Source organism: Rhinolophus sinicus, linkage group LG11, assembly GCF_036562045.2.
Source record: "Rhinolophus sinicus isolate RSC01 linkage group LG11, ASM3656204v1, whole genome shotgun sequence".
Taxonomy (NCBI): domain Eukaryota; kingdom Metazoa; phylum Chordata; class Mammalia; order Chiroptera; family Rhinolophidae; genus Rhinolophus; species Rhinolophus sinicus.
Genome location: NC_133760.1, coordinates 53,698,209 through 53,716,933, shown reverse-complemented (window position 1 = coordinate 53,716,933; position 18,725 = coordinate 53,698,209). Strand labels below are relative to the sequence as shown.

General features: G+C 53.7%; 2 protein-coding genes across 2 annotated transcripts; both read right to left on the bottom strand.

Annotated features, from left to right (window-relative positions):
• Window positions 1–1,634: 1,634 nt before the first annotated feature.
• H2BK1 (H2B.K variant histone 1) lies at window positions 1,635–4,147 on the bottom strand. Its single transcript, XM_019712833.2, has 2 exons — window positions 3,899–4,147; window positions 1,635–1,871 (listed from the first exon to the last, which is right to left on the bottom strand). Exons 1-2 carry the CDS (start codon window positions 4,028–4,030, stop codon window positions 1,635–1,637), a joined length of 369 nt encoding a protein of 122 aa, XP_019568392.1. The 5' UTR covers window positions 4,031–4,147.
• A 2,408-nt stretch (window positions 4,148–6,555) lies between these two features.
• On the bottom strand, window positions 6,556–17,030 carry ABCF2 (ATP binding cassette subfamily F member 2). Its single transcript, XM_019712834.2, has 15 exons — window positions 16,901–17,030; window positions 16,041–16,242; window positions 14,657–14,869; window positions 14,024–14,206; window positions 13,770–13,941; window positions 12,536–12,631; window positions 11,618–11,720; window positions 10,366–10,461; window positions 10,096–10,215; window positions 9,921–10,010; window positions 9,541–9,651; window positions 8,943–9,005; window positions 8,612–8,740; window positions 7,837–8,040; window positions 6,556–7,153 (listed from the first exon to the last, which is right to left on the bottom strand). Exons 2-15 carry the CDS (start codon window positions 16,198–16,200, stop codon window positions 7,016–7,018), a joined length of 1,878 nt encoding a protein of 625 aa, XP_019568393.1. The 5' UTR covers window positions 16,201–16,242; window positions 16,901–17,030; the 3' UTR covers window positions 6,556–7,015.
• Between the last annotated feature and the right edge of the window lie 1,695 nt (window positions 17,031–18,725).

The following is an 18,725-nucleotide window of genomic DNA, read 5'->3' as shown; positions in this document are numbered from 1 at the left end:
CCATTGTCTCAATGTTCTAAGGCTGTGAGGGGAGGTGGCTGCGGGTTCAGGATTGGGGACACTTATCGCAGAGGACGTACTAGCGGGAGGGCAGCAAGCCTTGGAAGGTTAGGGCAGAGTGTGGGGTCAGCTCTGGTCCTCAGTTTTCTTGTGAGGATCAAATAAAGAATGGTCCCTATTTGAAGTCACCCTGTAACTGAGGCTCTGGGTGAATATTAGTCCCAAAGGCATCAACTACTCCAAATACACTTCTCAGCTGGAGGAACCATATATTCCTGGATTCAGACCCAGCACCCTCTGCTCTGGTACATGGCTGTCCTGGCGGCTCGAAGACTTTTCTCAGGAAAATACAAAACATTACCTCCTGACTCTGGTCAGCTGAGGGTGACCTTTTCAGCCCAGTGTTAAGTAGGGGCTTAGGAATAAATACATATCTAAGGCACAGGGCAAAGGAAAGGGGGGGAAGGGAGGCAGCAGTGAGGAAGAGCAAGAGATGAGTTCTCAGGTGTCAATGTTCTCAGTTCTCAATGCGAGTTACCCGAGGATCTTGTCAAAATGAGGTGGGCCCGAGACTCTGCATTCCCAACAAGCTCCCAGGCATGTCGACACTGCTGCTCTCTGAATCGCCCCTTGAGTAGCAAGGTAGGACATTTAGTGGGCGTTGGGAAGCATGGAGGCTCAGGGGGCCCCCTTCTAGCTGTGGGACCCACGTGTGGAAAATTAGTTCTCAGGTCAGAGCACTGTGGTGTGGAGCTCTTCGTGTGAGAAAATGCGTGTGGAGTAGGTAGGACGGCAAAGCAGTGGCAGCTGGTATGGCGGGAAGCCTCAGCACAGAGTCCAAAGCGACAAGCCGAGTGTATCCAGTTACAAAGAGAACACAGAGGATTTTGCACTAATTCACTAAGTCCCACCCTTTCCCCCCACCCTCCAGAGCCTTTATGGGTCACATGCCCACAAGCTAGAGCAGAGGCTGACTGAGAGAGAAAAAGCCAATGGGTCAAATGTTAAGTGGTGAATCTAGGTAAGGGACGTACAAGTGGTCACTGCACTTTTTTGCAATTTTTTTCTGTGGGTTAGAGATTAAAAAAAAAAATGGGGAAGAAAAGTTAGGAGTCTCAGAAACATTCCCACCAATTTGTTCTGAAATGAAGGAGAAGAAAATATTAGGGGAAAATAAAGACATCTTATAGATCCCGGGAGCCTATTGGGATCCATTCCATTTTTGTATCTTGAAGGATAGCCCTGCACAGCCCCTATGCCCGCCACAGGACAAAAATGACAGTTTTCCAGAAATAGCATCCCCAAAACCATGTCCTGAAGAGTAACATAGAGGGGGAATTTCAGCCCCAGAGAGCGTGTGATGGAAACAGCTGGCAGCATATCCAGGATTCTAATCCAGCCCCAAGTCCTACCTCAGCTCACTACCAATTAGAACATTTACCATGCGTCGCTCGTGGGGTACACCTAAAAAGCAGTTTTTTAAAAGTATGAATAAGTGTTCTTATTCCATCTTGGTGGCCATTAAAAGTGATGATATGCCCTTGCCCCAACTCACCTCAACTTCACAATGTCCACTTTTCAAATCACCACAGTGCGCGGGAGTGGTTCACCCTTTATTTAAGTTAGGCCCTGGGTCACTTGGAGCTGGTGTACTTGGTGACGGCCTTGGTGCCCTCAGACACAGCATGCTTGGCCAGCTCTCCGGGCAGCAGTAGACGCACGGCTGTCTGGACTTCTCGGGACGTCAGTGTGGTTCGGCCCGAGTACTGGGCCAGCCGGGCGGCCTCGCTGGCCAGTCGCTCAAACACATCGTTCACAAATGAATTCATGATGCTCATGGCCTTCGAGGAGATGCCGATGTCGGGGTGCACCTGGAGAAAAGGCAGGACCGCTCTGTTAACGCGGAGGCTCTGCCTGAGGCCGCGGTCCTGGCCCCAAGTTGGGGAGGCAGGAAGCTGGAGGCAGTCCTGGAAGGCCGCCTCGTCAGCCTCTTCCCAGAGTCCGAGAGACATGGCAAGAGGAATACATTTTCATACTACTGTAGCCAAGTTAAAAAGAAAAAGTTTCTCCCCACCGCAAGCGGTAATGCGATCGAGTTCCTGTGTAAGCACATGTGGACGCCTGTCTTTGACAAACGGAATCAGTTACACAGCACCGTGCTTTTCTTATTGAACGCATGTGCGTAGTGTCCCATAGAGTGGAAGAATCAGTTTCTGTCACCAGTCCTCTAAATGGGCATTTCGGGGCTTTGTCTGCTTTCTTGCTGTTAGAGTGTGTTACAGTAAATATACATCTCTGAACATTTGTACAAGCATCAGGAAGGTTATTCCTGGAGGTGCGCACTTAACCTGGTAGATTGTTACCAAATTACTTGCCAGAGTCACACTCGTAAGACACAGTCTCAGCACCAGACTAGGAGTTAGGAGACTTTGTTCTGTGGCGGGATCTTGAATCACTCTATCGCCTCAAATAAGTCATGTTCCTCGGCCTCAGTTTCCCCTCCTGTCATAAGCTTGGTGATCTCTAGTAAAATAAATGGTAGGGACCCGAAAATAATCCTGAAATGGAAGCAGACATTGTTTCTCGGCAAAGTGGGAGGTAAGTGACTCCCCAATGATACACATCAAGCCAATGGTGGAGACAAAACTAGACGCCTCCGGTCACCACTGAGCGCAGGGAATCTGAGCCTGTACAAGGTTGGTTTAGCCTGAACCCCTTGTGTTGTCATCACTTCCCCTTCTCCTCAGGGTTGCGGGGTGAAACAGTGGCTCCCCACACCTGCATCCCCGCCCCCTGACAGGGTTTTGCAGTGTGTGGGTGACCTGGTCAGCAGCTGTCTGCAGGGCCAGTCCTGCTCCAACCCTTCCCTCACCATTTTTGAGCCCCAAAGTGAGGCTAAGCCGCAGGGCTCACAAATACCTGCTCACCCCATTTTCTTCAGGACACTGGAGTCTGTCCTCTGGTGCTGCCCTTTTGGCCAATCCACTCCACCCCACCACGCATTCCCACAGACCAGCTTGCCAGGTCACTAAAACTGCTAATTGGATTCAGAATGGAGACAGGCTCCACCTCTGGGAGCCAATCTAATGGAGGGGTAAGCATCTTAGGCAGATTGGAGAGAGCTGGGCAGGCTACACAGCCACCCTGCCTCTCCGTGGCCCCGGCTCTGCTGAGCAGGGCAGTGGCTTTACAGGCAGGGTTGTCTTTGATGCTCCAGACACACTGGTGGTTGGGTACCCATTGATGCCTCAGACTGTCAGTGTGCAAGTCCCAGGAGTAGGGGCTTCTCATAGGCACACTGGTAGGCTGCCTGAATAGAGGGCACCTGTGGGCTAGGGGGTGGGACCAGCAGGAAATGTTCAAGGGGCTCAGCCAGGGCTGGGGGAGCCTGACCTCTGCGGCTGTCAGGCCATGTGACTCAGCAGCCCTGAGTCTATATGGACGTCAGGTTTCTCATCTCTAAGGTAGAGCAGCCCCGCAGCCCCTCGGAGACAGCGCACCACCTGTCTGGAAGGTCTTCCCCAAGGCTCCAGTTCCCAGGACTTGTTCCTGGCCCGAGCCATCGCTAACCAGCTCTTCTCGTTCGCATCATGATCTGGTGGCATCTCATCACCACCAGCCGACTATACGGCCTTCCCTAGTAATCATGCCCCACCGAGCGTTCCACATAATCGTCTTATCTGTCCAAAGGCCCTGCAAGCTTCTGGACGGTGACGGGAGCATGCTTTCCACGCCCCCTGCCCATCACAGGTGCACAAGACATACTAAGAGGGGTAGGAACCTCCGAGACCAAGTAGGACTGTGGCCTGTGTGAGGCCACTCGCCACCGTGCCAGGACGACCCCGAGTCCCGACTCAGAGCATCACCCGCCCCAGGCGGATACATTCTCCACTCTCACCTGCTTCAGCACCTTGTAGATGTACATTGAGTAGGTTTCTTTGCGCCGGCTATGCTTCCGGGGCTTCTTGTCGCCGGAGCCACGGCCCCTGCGGCTCCCCGACGGCTGCTGCTGTCCATGCTCCGTGCTCATGCTCCTCCTTGCAGCTGCCTCCCACCCTTGGGGCTACTCTTATGAAGTTGCAGCAGCTGGCCAGGTGGGGCTGGGGCCCAGCACCTGGGACGGAGGGGCGGGGCTGGCCCAACCCTAACCAGAACACGCTCTGCACTAATCTTGAAAGAGACTAATTGCTCTCTCCTCTCCCTTGGTGCTTTCTGTCTCTGAACAAGAAACCTTCCACCAGCCCCCAGCCCCACGCGACCATCTTCCAGTGTATCACACACTTGTTAGTCCACACCAACAAACCTCGCCACGCAATCACCCAGCACCCACGGGGCTCCGCATGGCTCAGTACTGGGAAGTTGGAAAGGACACGGGCTCCACACACTCCCCGTTGCCTCCGCCCCCCCAGCCCTGCAGTACAGCCAAAGAGACAGGACTGGTTCACATGAAACAATCAGGGAAGAGTGAAAGGGCATGTGTGTGGTGGGGACACTCAGTGAGGAGGGCTACAGTAGCCAGAGGCTTCGGAAACAAGCTGGTTTCGTAGAACGGGTACAATTGGGGAGGAGGGCAGTGTAATCGGGAAGGGCGGGAGATCAACGGTGTGAATCCGAGTGGAGTCAACGTGTCAGGGTGCAGTGAGGCTTGGATGGACGCTGAGCCGACTCGGCACCCGGAAACCACAACTGGGGGCGCTGCAGGGGTGGGGGGTGTTCGGAGGACTGGAGGAGCCAGAGGGGAGAAACACTGGATGCTTCCGTAACAGCAGATGTAGGGTCCCTGTGGAAGTTAGCTGCCAACTCAGGGAAGCAAAACGCTGCCGTGAAATGGAGTGAGGTGTCTCACTTTGCGCCTATGGGTGAGCGCGTTTGCAGCTCCTTGAATGCCATGATTAAAGAAATCTGGAGCAACATGAAAAGCATAGGCTGGGGGGAAAGACGGGTTTTCGGAATCGGGAAGAGGTGGGAAGAGCAGCAGACAAGCACCAGCTGTCAGCGGGCGAAGGCAAACCTGAGCAATCACCCCACACTAACCCCTGCACTCACTTCCCAACATCCTGCCGTGTCTTACACGCTAAGGTTTGTTTTAAGAGGACCAGGAGGGCAATTCTTAATCCAAAATAAGGCATTTACAGAAATACGTATTTTGTGGGCTTTTTAAGCATCCTCACAATTTTTGAGATGGGTTTTTTGGGACAGACCAGCCAACGAGCCTCCTACTTCCACCCCAGTTCTGAAGCCCGCCCACCCACTAGCACCTCAGGGACACTACACGCGGACCCAACCGATTTTAACAGGACTTCTTACCAGCCCAGCAGCCCCTGGGCTGAGGTAGCAGGAGCTCCTGTTTACCTCATTCTCATGATCCCCACAGCTCTCAATACCTTTCCTCCCCAAGCCAAGTCTCTGGTTCTCCGACAGGCTGAGGCCATTGTGCTCCTGACCCCACTGAGGGCACAGAGCAGCAAAGCCAGGATAGGGGGGCGGGTAGGAGTCCTAGCCCCTCAGGTGGCATCGGCGTCTCAGGCTCAGCCCCAGCTCCCACCCGATGCTCACTGTCCTGCTCTTGGCCACCTGAGAAGATCCTGCTCATCTTTCACGTTAGAGCACCAGCCCCGCCTTTCGGGGAAACGTCCCTCCCTTCCAAATCCTCCTGTGGCTCCGACCACCAAAGCCACAATTTAGCTTCTGATTTATGCCACCTTGTTCTCTAGCCTTGTTGGCTTTCCCATTAGATCACGAGCTCCTTGAGGGTTTACACAGCACCTGGGACTTCTGTTTAGTCATGAATTACTACAATGAGCACTGGAAAATGATGGCTGTGTATGTTTTCCCACAAGGATGGCTGCTCTGCTGAGGTTTCAGAGGCAGAGTGAGGCATCCGTGTGGGGAGGGATGGCCACTGGTGGCGCAAAGGCGGAAGACGGGCTGTGCAGAGCCCTGGGCTGGAAGCACTATTGCCAAGGCCGTGGACAGGTAAGTACCAGCACTGCACTCCCTGCATCACGCCAGAAGCAGAGTTTCACAGACTTCGGGGTGAAAGGGCAGCCTCCCCACCATTTCTGCAACTCTGCTATCTCACCCAATGGAAGGCGTAAGTCTGGGGCCCAGGAAGCTGCATTTTTAACAAGCGTCCCAAGTGCTGTGACAGAACCTCACAGCACTCGGAAAAACATGTGCCAAGAGACTGGTTCTCAAATGGGGCGCCCAGGCCAGCAGCATCAGCATCACCGCAGAACTTGTTAGAAAGCTGATTCTTGGCCTTGGTCCAGACCGGCTGAACTGGAAACGGAGGCAAGACCTAGCTACCCGTGGGCCAACGAGCTCTCCACGATTCTGAGGCACATTAAGGTTTGTGCACCACTGGCCTATGAAAAGGCACGATTTCAAATCCGCAAAAGGGACGGAAGGTTCTCCCAGGACCTGGGGACTAGTCTTCCGTCCACCTCTGTCCCAACGACTCCCGCCCCAGCTCTTGCTGAGGGGAGATGCATGTTGGCACTGCAGGGAGAAGGGGAGCAAAAGGCCCAGAGAGCCGAGAAGGAAGGCAGGGACCACGGCTTCTTCTTTCTTTATTGGACACTTTGTAGATGTCACGCAGGTCTAAAAGTTACAGTTAAATAATTAATTAAAAACCGATCAGGACGCAGGCCCTGATCCAGAGCTCCAAACCAGAAGCAGAAAGGAATGGGGCCGGTGGGCTGGGGGTATCCCTCCCACATCACCAAATCCCAGAGAACCAGGATCCTCAGCTCCTTTACAGGCCAAGCAGGGTGCGGGCCCTTGGGCTGACCCTCAGGTACCTCTGGCTGCATCACTCGGGGTCAGGAACCAGCATGGGGCCGGAGGGCACAGCCTGCTGAGTCCAGACATGGACGAAAGTAACTGGAAGGACAGGGAACGGACAGGTACTGTCCAGCTGTAGAGAGGGTCACAGAGTGCAGCTAAGGCCGGTGGGGGCAGGGCAGGGGCTGGGGAGCGGAATTGCAGCAATGCAGGAGTGCGGCCCCCGGGCTCACACATTGTGGGTCCTCCTGGTGAGCGGGGGCTCCTCGCCCACCAGCTTGGACTTGAGGTGCTCCTTGTAGGCCAGGATGTCCCCAGGCCACTTGGTGATTGTCTGCTTCTCACAGACCCAGATTTCTTGCGCAACCTAGAAAGCAAATCCTTGCTTTAACAACCCTGGTCAGCACTCTCCCCATCACTGCCCAGAAGGCTGTGCTCAGGGAATTCCAGGAAGAAACCTCCACAGCCTCTCCCAGGCCCCTCACAGCCCCGGATGCAGCTCACGGCTGGTCTCACTACCTCGCCGTTCTCTGCAATGGCTGAAGCCATGGGTACTGTCACCACAGGCCTGGCGCCCCCCAAGTGGGACCTGCTGTGTCACTCCCATTTCCAGTTCTCCAGCAGGGGCTAGATCCGTGCAGAGCCTTCCCTCTCAGCTATCCCCATCTTCCCCAAAGCTTCAGAGAAATGACGGGCAGCTTTTTCACCAGAGACTGGGGGTAGCCCTCTGTCTAATCAAAACCTTCCTTAGTCCAATATCATTTCTAGGATGTAGAATCTTGGGACAGTAGCAAAAGCATCCTGTTCTCTACCTCACACCCTCTCCGATTAGGGCCACCCATGGCCAGTAGGCTAACATCCCCAAACAGCCACTGAAACACTGAAGTACTTCTATTAAGGCCTTCTAAGTTTGCCAGAGGTCTGGTCTATGCCGCGCCCTTTTCCAAACCCAGCAGACACACGTGTTAAGTGCCCCCACGGCCATGACTGTCCCACGCAGCCTTCTCCTAGCTGCCCCGCTCGGCATCCCGGCCCGGCCAGGAGCCTCACCTGCTGGATGAGTCTGAAGTCATGGCTGACCAGCATCATACCGCCCTCAAACTCATTGATGGCGTCTGCCAGGGCGTCGATGGTCTCGATGTCCAGGTGATTGGTGGGCTCATCCAGGAAGAGCATGTGGGGGTTCTGCCAGGCCAGCCAGGCCAGGCACACGCGGCACTTCTGCCCATCAGACAGGTTCCGGATTGGGCTCACCTGCGAGGAACCGCACCATGTACGTAACTCGGTGCCATGTATGTAACATTTCCCCCTGGCTCCATTTTACAAGTGGGGTCAGGAAGACCCCAGATCACACAGCAAGATGGTGACGCAGCCATCAGCCTCTCGGGGCCTGAGGATGGATACATCTGGAAGCCGGAAACCCTGGCCATGACCGAGGCCACACCTCTCGCGCTCTCTCAGCACTTCAATCTTAATGAATGAGAGCAATCCAGAGGACCCTCACTCCAGATCCGAATCCAGAAACTTGTTTTCTAGGCTTAAGTTCTCTCACCTCCGAGCACTATGGCTCGTCCTGCTAGTCTGGGGACAAAGGCATGTCAGAGACTGGCAGGCCGTCCCTGCTCTGCCCTTGAAGAGACCTAAATGCTCTAATACACAACAACCCAGGGCAAAGGAAAGGCAGCAGGCTGTCTCAGGGGCTAGAGCCAGGCGAGGAGACTTTCAGAACAGCTTCTAAACCCGGGTGGCCAGGACAGCAGGATCCTCTGACCACCCAGCCAGGCGCCCGTTCTCTGGGCTTCTCCCCCCACACCCCTCCGCTGACCTGCTGTTTCCCAGTGAGACCGTATCGCCCAATGATCTTCCTCATTTCTTCCTTCTCCTTGATCTCTGGGTAGCACTTCATCATGTACTCCAGAGGCGACAGGTCTAAATCCAGCTGCTCTTGTAAGTGCTACAGGAAAAAGGAGCCCAGCAGGTGTGACGTGCGCCCCGTTTCAAAGGAACCCCGCTGGGTGACCTGCCGAGGAACTCTCTACCCCATACCCAGGCCCCTGCTCTAGATTCCACGAGAAGCAGGTAGGAACCCACTTGGTCACACGCAGCCACCTGCCCACGCCCCGGGGACCACGCCCACCTCGAGCCCAGGCCTGTACCTGATGGTAACGCCCTATTTTGACATGAGAGTGTTTTCGGATCATCCCGTCTGTGGGCAGCAGCTAGAAAGAAAAGAAGAGGAAATGAAAAGATAAGCACACACACACACAAATAGACAGAGCAGGGACACAAGCGTCTGTTCACACTGAACAAGACGCACACAACTTCCTAAACAGAACCTACACGTCACCTCACAGACTGCTCCCCTGGCCCTTGACACACATTGAGGCCGATGTACTGACACACGCTCTCAGCACATCTCCTCGGCGGTCACTAAATGTGCACCAGAGAACACACTACACATATAACGAGCACGGGGATGTAGTACATTTTCTAAAATAAAAATGTGCCTCTAAATGCACAGACGTTCTTGAAGAGCTCCTACTGAGAACACAGAAAGGCTGAGACACACGCAGGTATTGTCTCTCTCTCGGTCACACATGCAGACTCCCCCTCTTCCTAACAGGCCATATCTCGGCACTGCAGGGACGACCCCTCGCGCACCACCAGGGCACTCGCGCCCCGCCAGCGCAGTGGCCCGGCCACCTCCCGGCCCTCAGACGTGCCCTGGCCGGGGCAGCCCCACGGGCACCGTACCTCCCCAGTCAGCAGCTTCAGGAGAGTGGACTTTCCTGCTCCGTTGGGCCCCACCAGAGCCACGCGCGTGTCCAGATCGATACCAAATTCTAGATTGTTGTAGATGCAAGGCTGTGGGAGTGAGGGAGAGAGCGATGGACACGGGTCAGGGTGCCGGTCCATCTGCCGGCAGACCCAGCCCGCAGACCCCCAGTCCCCAGCGGAGGATGCAGCTCCGGCGCAGACGCCAGCCGCGCGGAGCACTTCTCCTTCCAAGGACTCATGGAGGGGCCACTGTGAGGCCTGGACAAGGGCCCAGCTGCCACCCTGAGGCCGCTCCCTCCCCCACGACTTAGCAGGTGGGCTCAGCACCCGGGTCCCCACCCCAGCACGGGACTCACCCCATCTTTTGTGTACTTGAAGCTCACGTTCTGCACCATAATGACGGGGGGCGGGATCTTGCCACACGGTGGGAAATAAAACGACAGTGTCTAGAATCGAGAGGGCATTTACCACATTAGGGCTTTCCTGAATCCCCTCACTGGAGGCCCCCTGATGCCACCCGGCGGACCCCACCTTGTCGCTCACGACCCTCTCCGTCAGTCCTGATGCCATCATTTTCTGTAGCGTCTTCTCCTTGCTCTGGGCCTGCCGGGCCAGCTTAGCACTGCCATGGCCAAATCTAGCAATGTAGTTCTGCAAGAGACCGAGGGGCACTGGAGGACGCGCAAGCGCCGAACGACTCATCTCAAACCACTTCCTCCCGACCTACCCCGGCCCCCCAAGCTCCCAAACCCTCATCCGGCGCCCCAGGAGAACGTGACCTCGGCTCGCCAAGCGCCCCACCTTCATGTGCGCGATCTGATCTTGCTCCCAGTGAAACCTCTTCATTTGGTTCTCCTCCAGCTCCAGCCGGGTCTTCACGTACTGATCGTAGTTACCCTGCAGGGAAGGGGCCAGGTGAGGCAGGCAGCCTGCGCCTCGTCCTGCCTCTCACCTGCGGGGTGACATCTGACTGGGCCCGGGCTAACGACTGTGCAGTCGGGAAACAGGAAGTGCATTAAAGACGCAAACCCTAGCCTGGGATCGGAAGTCTTTCGAATTGTGTGCCTCTCCCTGTTGGCTTAGGCAGAGCAGGCTCCAGATCAAATCCTCATGTGAGCCAGAAGACACCCCCAGCAGTGACAGGAGCCCTGAGAACCAGTGTCACACAGCCATCACGAGGCGCACAGCTTTCCCCGCTCCCCTCCCCCTACTACATCCCACCCCTAGAAACTGAAGCCCGGTGCAGATGACAGTAACTGCCCCTAGGAGGGAAGACACGCGACCAATCAGATTTAGGACCTGCAAACCCTGCCCAATTGGACTGACGTTATTTTCCATCAGCAAAATATTAAAAAGGGTCTGACAAGTAGGTACAGGATGGCCACACAACGAAACGCCATGCAGCCACTAAAATGAATGAGGTTGATTTATATATACTCATATGGAAAGGAGTCCAAGATATACTAAATTTTAAAAGCAACCTATAGAAGAAAATGACTAAGGTTACAATTGTAATACGTATATAGGAAATTTTCTGTAAATGCTTGCAAGAACACGGGACATTCTGGAAGGCTATGCAAGAAACTATTAATACTCCTGTGGCAAGCATAATTATGAGCGAAGAGGACTTCTATTTTTCATTTTTCATTTGATACATTTTTTGAAATGCAGACTATGAAAGGCAAGGCACAAAAGGAGGCTGCCGAGATCCTGCCTCCCGTTCCTCGTGGGAGGAGAGGTAAATACGCTGGTTGTCAGGAAGCAACGTTAAGCAGCCACTGAGGAAGGCAGAGGGCGCAGGGCCCGCCTGGGTACCATGAAGACTGACCCTCTTTGCCGTAAGGCAAGTACCCCCCACGTGCACAGGCTGCCAATCCGTGGCTTACGGCCTGAAAGCAACTACTTTGGGATTCAAAGAAAACAGGCTCCAGGACTCCTCGTCCACATCTTTTTACAGCAATAGGCAGGAAAGGGCAGCTAAGTCTGGCTGTTCTGCAGGAGGCGTCAGGCAGCCGGGGAGCACGCGGTCACCGTGGAGACGCTGGCCACTCACCGTGTAGTATTTCAGTTTCTTGTTGTGCATGTGGATGATGTTGGTGCAGACGCCATTCAGGAAGTCCTGGGAGTGGGAGACGAGCACCAGGATACGCTTAAAACTGCGAAGCCAAAGAGCCAGTCAGGGCGGCGCTCAAAGCCGGGGCCGGTTCACAGCAGCTGAGCTCGGAGTCAGACCCCGGAAACCCTCCTCCTGTCCCATCCTTGCACCCGAGCACCCTTGAGATTCCCAGGCCAATCCCTGCTCTCAGCCAGCGTCTCAGCCGCCAGTGCCCCGTCTGCCTGTAAGGAGACTCTGATGCCTTTCCAAGTGTGGTGACACAGTCTCACTTTCCTCCATCTCCTGTTCCCATTTTCAGTGGAATGGAGACGGTAGTAACAGCGATGCTAAAAACAGAAGTGTATGTCTACAAACACACCTATGAGGACCTAGAACTGTGGGTGGGAAGCACTGGAACAGGCACAGTCAAAACCACCATGCTCTTCTTTTTGAAAGAAGGTACCAAGTCATGGCAAACACCACCAAAAGCCTTCTTTCTGAGTTAGTACAATAGTCGTGGTTCTGCAGCTCTTTAGCCATAGAACGACCATTGCCATAGAGGCTCTTTGTCCTTTGTCACTACATGATCTTAGAGAACTTCCCCTTTACGTGATGTTTATAAATACCGTTAGAGAAACAGTCTTTAATAGAAACAGAAAACAGCCCACACATTTCAGACGAAACAAAAACCAACACTGAGGCCAGCCAGCTAAAGGCGCGCGCCGCTCTGTCACCGTGGCCTTCACGCTCGCCTCACCAGTCATGTGCTCACTGCTCTAATATCAGTGCGGTTTCTGGGTGTCCACTTCCTCGGGACTCTGCCCCACTCCCCCTTGAGGACCTGCCCACTCCCAAGGCCCAGAGCCGCCCCCTTACGTCTTGAGCTCTTCTTCCAACCACACACAAGCGTCCAGGTCCAGGTGGTTGGTGGGCTCATCCAGGAGCAGCATGAAGGGCCGAATGAAGAGGGCTCTGCAGGACGGAAAGGAGACAAAGCCACCTCAGCCTAACGGGTGCTCCACGGAAGGGGACGGCCTTGCCTGCTACTCGTAGTGCTGGCCAGGCCTGGCCTGAGTCCTGCAATCTCCTCCAGGTTCTACACCTCAGAAGGAAGGGGACAGCCGGGACAGAAACCAGAGGGGAAGAGTGCAGATTAAAGAGCAGAAAGCGGGGCTGAGAAGCAGATGGACGATGTTGTTTGGAGACGAGGCTGTGAAAGTCCTTACGAGTCTGCAAGTCCTCTACACTGAGGCTACGGCCCAACAGGAAGACAAAAGGGTAGAGAAGAAATAAATGGCTACAGCAAAAACTATTCATGTTCGACCTATTTGGCAGGGCTGCCGTACTCTAGCAAGGAAGCCAAAGAATGTTCTTTTCTTAGATGGAATCTTAAGACAGGAGAAGCAAGAGGATAGCACTGGTTCCTACATCTGTGGAGCTCTTTAAAAATAAGATTTCTGGACACCAAACACCGACATTGTAATTGCCTGGATCTGAAGGGCAGGCTAGGAAATCTGCATTTTGAAAAGCTCTCTAAGCGAACTTGAGGCGGCTCCTCCTTGCTAGCACACGGAACCACCGTGCTCCTGTTCAAAGGTGCACACAGGCAGGCCTGCTGAAGCAGTGTCAAGGCTCACCCGTGCACCTGGGGGAGGAGGAGCCACCTGTTTACCTGGGGACTTTCTGGGGGGACTGCTGGAGGAATGGTAGTTATGGAAACTCTCTTTGGGTCCAAGTCACAGGAGGGTGAGGGGACCAGATATCTTAATAGCTGTTTGACATTTCATCTTTATACAGCAAAACTCAGAAGGACTGATGCACAAAAAAAGGGTGCAAGGGGAGTCAGGAGGAAAGAAGAAAACAGACCTATTCATTCCACCGTCTTACCCAGGGCTGGTCCCAGGATTCCCAAACGCTGCCAGGAACCCAACAATGACCAGTCAGGAGGTACACTCCGCAACCCACACATACCACCCACTCCACGTCCGTGGCTATCTGCATCCTCTTTGGCACTTACTGATCACAAAACCCCGTTCGAAACAATTCCACTGGAGCGAGCACTCAAGCCCGACATGGGGAGCTACAGAAGGTGAAGGAGGGAGGGACTCACCTGGCAAGGGCAACCCTCATCCTCCAGCCCCCACTGAAGTCTTTTAATTTCTTGCGCTGCATGGCAGGTGTGAAACCCAGTCCGTGCAAGATCCGGGAGGCCCTCATCTCCGCCTTGTCGGCGTCCAGCTCCTCCAGACGCTCGTACAGCTCCATGAGCTTCTCACATTCCGCTGTGGGCAGTGCATGGCCGTGAGGCTCCCTGGGCCTTCCTGGGGGGAAGGCCAACCCCACCCCCTGGGCCTGGAGCCCTACCGTCCTCGTGAGCCAGCCGCTCAGCCTCCCTCTCCAGCATGGCCCGCTCTGTGTCGACCTCCATCACACACTGCAAGGGTGTCTTGTCACTCGGGGGCATCTCCCGAGTCAGGTGGTAGATGTCAATGTGCTCAGGAATGGGCACCTCGCGTTTCCCAATAGCAGACAGCAGCATGGACTTTCCTGAGAGGCAGGCCAAGAACGGGCAGAGGACACTCAGCACGGCTTTGCAGGGCAGCCCTCCCAGTTCCTCCACCCCAGCTAAACCACGACCTCACCATTTTTTTTTGAGTATCTTCTTTCCTTTCATTCATTCAGATCCTGCTATTCCCCTCTACACACAGCCCCATTCTTAAAACGCATTTTCTCCATTTCTTGTCCCACGTCTCCTCTGTGAAGTCTGTTCACACTGCCACCCCACCCCTCCTGCCCACTTCTCCGGCACCTACTGTCTGTACCTACACATGTGGTACACACCACATACTGCTCTGTTCCTTTTCCCTGGGCATATCTGCTCTCCCACCCATATTGTCAACTCCTTGCTTCGTACATAGCTGGTGCTAAGTAAATACTTGCTGAGTGACAGGTGAGCCAAGAAGAGATACCTCCCACCTCGCCTTCGAAGGGCCTCACCAATTCCATTTAAGCCAATGAGGCCGTAACGACGGCCTGAGTTTAACTCCAGTTTGGTGTCGCTGAGCAGCTCTTGACCATGGAAGGTGAGGGAGAGGTTGATAATGTGGACGTCGGTGCTGTTGGGGTGAGAGGCGAGGACGCCAGTGACAGCTCGAGCAGCAGCCTTTTTCATCTCAAAGTCCTCTAGCTCCTTGGTCAGCACATCCACTTCTGGGGACAGAAAAGAAAAAGTTTGAGAAGAGGGCTGTAAAGACAGACTCCACTCTCACTTCCATCGTTCTTAACTTCTCATGCCTCCATTACTCTGGCCAGGAATAAACCTCCCCCCACGGCCTGACTTTAATGCACCAGCTTTCTCCCATAATTCTTATTTTGCAAACAATTCCTACCACCCAATTCTCTTCTCTCAATCACTTTTAACTCCCCCTTTTCTGAACTCCTGTCTGTCTGTCATAACTTGCATTAGTAACACTTCTTTGCTTTCAGACATTTACTTAGTGTCTCTATCTGCAAAAAGTATCACCTAAGACATTGGTCCCTGCACTCAAAGACTAAACAATTTAGATGAATAAACAGAAGACACAAAGGTAAAAATGTAACATTATAAGATGGCACAGGGGTATGATACATAGAAATAACTGAGGTCAGGTTTGATTGGGAAAGGCTTTGTTATCTTGAGTTGGGCCCTGAGAAAAATGTCAGCTGTAACTAGTACAAAAATTGTGGTATTAGAACTTAGTGTGTAAAAGGACCAAAATGTGGTGGAGCAGAAGGCCTGTTTAGGGAGTTTTCAGCGGGCAAAAAAGAAGGCTGGAAATAGACTTCCAAGAGCCTGGAATATTCTTTATCACACACTATCATGATTCTCCATCCAGACTGTAAGTTACCAGAGGACAGACTGTGTTTACAGTACTTCAATATGTAGCACAGAGTCTAGCATTTGAGAAGAGCTCGATAACTATTTCCCAAAATGTAAATAACAGAAAAAGACATCTTTTTCCCAGGGGAAAAACCCACAAAACAATTGGTAAGTTCCGCTTATTGTTATGGGAGGCCAAGGGTATAATGTGGCAAAGGCCTGGCACACTGACCGCCGTGTGTAGAAATGAAAACTGAGAAAGGGACAGGAAACTGACCTCCTCCTCACAGTCCAGTGACAGAGCAACAAGGTAGCACAACTCTCATGTTTGCATGCCACTGGGTATGTGAGAACCCTGTGTCGTTCCCTTGAACAATCACAGGATGCCACAAGCCCCAACTCTACTGTTTTGGTTCATGAAAAGTTTCATGGCGCCAGATACAGTCTCCAGGGCCCCCCCATAAGGCGTCCTTATTGAGGTCGTAGCAACCATCCCAGGAACCCACCTCTCCCTCAATTCACCTGTGGTCTCCTGTCCATTGACTTCATCAGTTTTCTCCTCTGCCACCTGTGGTTCCGTGACAGCATCTCCGTTTTCTTCATGTCCCTTCCTGGGCCGCTGTCGTGCTTTGGCAGCTTCCTTCTTTTTGGCTGCCTTCTTCTTGGCCAGGTCAGAGGGCATGGCGATGAACCACAGGGGCAGGTTACTGTTCTCTCAGGGAGCCTGAAGGAAGGCAAACACTCCAAATGCTAAACTTACGGGACAGCGCCTGGGCCCTGCTCCATCCCTCACAGGAATTTTCCTATCGAGCCTCGGAGAACCAGCTCCGCCCCTGCCTGGTCGCTCCCAACTTGGTCGGGGTCTCTCAAGCCAATTCTGATCCTCGGCCGCTCTTCTAATCTTAACGTCTCTTCCTTGGGGCTTTGTCCACCCATCTCCACGGCCAGCTGCACTCTGGAAACGCTCCTCCTTTCGGGCCCGCCAGTTGGGGGCCGGGTTCCGCTCCTCGGCAGAGGTCCCGTCTCCGGTTTCCCCCAACTTGGCGCTCAGCGCTCCGGCCGGCCGCCTCGCTTCGCCGGGCTGCCTCCTCCCGCCCGCCTCGGGCCTCCTCTCCGTCGGGCCCCTCCGTACCTCCTAGCCGTCGGGCCCAGCTTCCTCCCGGGACACACTCGTCCTCCCCCCAGCGAGTTCCCTCGGGTCTCCTCACTCGCCAGCCCCCTAACCGACCCCAGCCCCCGCCCGTCCGCTTCTTCCCGTTGGCCTTTTCTCCTCCCTCGAAGCCTCCTCCATCCATCCTGACCCCGTTCCTTCCCCCTCTTCTCGTCCTCCCTCCCCCTCACTGGCCGGCACCCTCCCCCCAGGGCCCCTTCCCCCAACTCACTGGGCCTCGCCGCTCGGCCACTGTCGCAACAGAGCTGCTTCTTGGGCTCCTCCGCGTGCGGCCGGCTCACCAGCCAATCACGGCTTCGCGCGGCTCTTGGCGCGCCGCCCTGCAGACTCCTGGGAAGTGTAGTCCTCGAGGCGTGGCGGACAAGGCTGAGATCGCTCCTCCAGAACTACGACGTATCCCAGGGGCCTCGCGGGTCCTGTGACGTCATCAGGGCGCGCGAGTCTGGGTGGATTAGAGTCCAAGAGCCCTCTACCAGCAGGACCCCTTCGGGCATTGGAAACTGCAAATCCCAGATTGCTCCTCGGATAAGTGGGCTGGGCCTTCCAGGCTTTACCCCGCCTCTGTTGAATTATGATACCGAGTTGATGGGGCCGCCACACCGGCTCAGGTAGCAAGGCGAGCGACTACACCTCCCAGCATTCATCAGGCGGGAATGGATAGAAACAATGGGCAGAGAGGAGGGGGGAGGGGAGAAGGAAGAGTGACGCGGCTGGGAAGATGCGAGGAGCAGAATACTTCCATGAAAGAAAGGCGTCCCCGTTTCATGAAACCGAGATTTTAGAGACTGGTCCAGAGTAAGCAAACTTTTAGAGGTGCCAAACGTTGTTCCCAAACCTTGACCGCGTAGCCAACCTGCTCCAGAATTGTTAGGTTTCCATCGAACCCATGTAAGTTTGGTGGGAAAACCCTGAAGTAAAACATAAGACCCCTTTTCTTAGTGTACCTGTATCATCCGTTTGCCATGAGACGTTGCCCGTTACTTTTCCTTTGAATCTCACTGTTTAAAATCTGCCGTAGACTCCGCATTGCCTACATTGTAAATCTCAAATTCATAGCCTCAAATACAAGGCAGGCCCTTTGTGATCTCTGTTACTTTTCCAGGCGCCTGACCAACGGTGCCTCACCATCAGTGACACGGCTGGAGGGAAGCAAAGGACACTGTTATTCCCTCTGAGCACATTGTCCAAAAGTGGCCCTCTTGACGCTTTTAAAAAATAAGCTCATTCCTCCCTCCACAGAACTAGTTTTCTTCCTCAAACTTGATGCTCCAGTAGAATCTAACTACTGGTATTTCAAGTAATTCACTATTTCACAGCTTCACGCCTCTGAGCATACCTTTTGCTAGAATACCCTCCACCAATTAAGAACCCACTGCGTGTCAGGCTTAGAGCTAGATGCTGGAGTTGCAGTGGTGACAAGCCATTCCCTGACTTTAGGGCGCTCACAGTTAAGGAACCTTCACAAAGTAAACGGACCACGACCTTTGGGTGATAAGTGCCTTAAAAGTGACGTCTTCATGGTGCTGGAGTTGCTAGGCGGGGACCTCGCTTGACATGGCATAACGAACAGTGTGAACTCCGGGGGCAGACCACCTGCATTCAAACCCCAGCACTACCGTTTACAGTGTGTGACCTCTGGCAAAATACACACTCTCCTCAAAATACACATTCCCATCTGTAAAATGGGAATGACGGTAGTACTTACATAATATGACTGCTAGAAAAATAGAGTTCAATTCTTGTTAATTTGCTAATTATTACTTAGCCAGAGTTCTGTTAGGCTTCCTTCTTCTCTGCTACTAGTAGAATCCTGGCCTAAGTATGCGCTAGATATTTCTTTAATACATTTAACAAGTATTAAGCATCTACTCTGGGCAAAAGCATTGTTTTAGGTAAAGAATATGGACAATGGTTGACTGCAAAGCCTTTTTTTATGAAGCAAAGAAGATATAAGTGGTGTGGATCACATAAAATCTCTCTTCCAGGCACCTAGCCTCCTGGGAGAACTGTCTGCAATATGCCTCTCTCTCGCAGCC

Excerpts from the sequence above, each read along its gene's own strand:
- H2BK1 (XM_019712833.2), bottom strand. The coding sequence starts at position 4,030 with ATGAGCACGGAGCATGGACAGCAGCAGCCGTCGGGGAGCCGCAGGGGC. Across the intron at positions 1,872-3,898 it reads TCTACAAGGTGCTGAAGCAG|GTGCACCCCGACATCGGCAT; the intron begins GTGAGAGTGGAG and ends CCTTTTCTCCAG.
- ABCF2 (XM_019712834.2), bottom strand. The coding sequence starts at position 16,200 with ATGCCCTCTGACCTGGCCAAGAAGAAGGCAGCCAAAAAGAAGGAAGCT. Across the intron at positions 13,942-14,023 it reads GCGGCTGGCTCACGAGGACG|CGGAATGTGAGAAGCTCATG; the intron begins GTAGGGCTCCAG and ends CACTGCCCACAG. Across the intron at positions 8,741-8,942 it reads AAATAGGGCGTTACCATCAG|CACTTACAAGAGCAGCTGGA; the intron begins GTACAGGCCTGG and ends TTTTTCCTGTAG.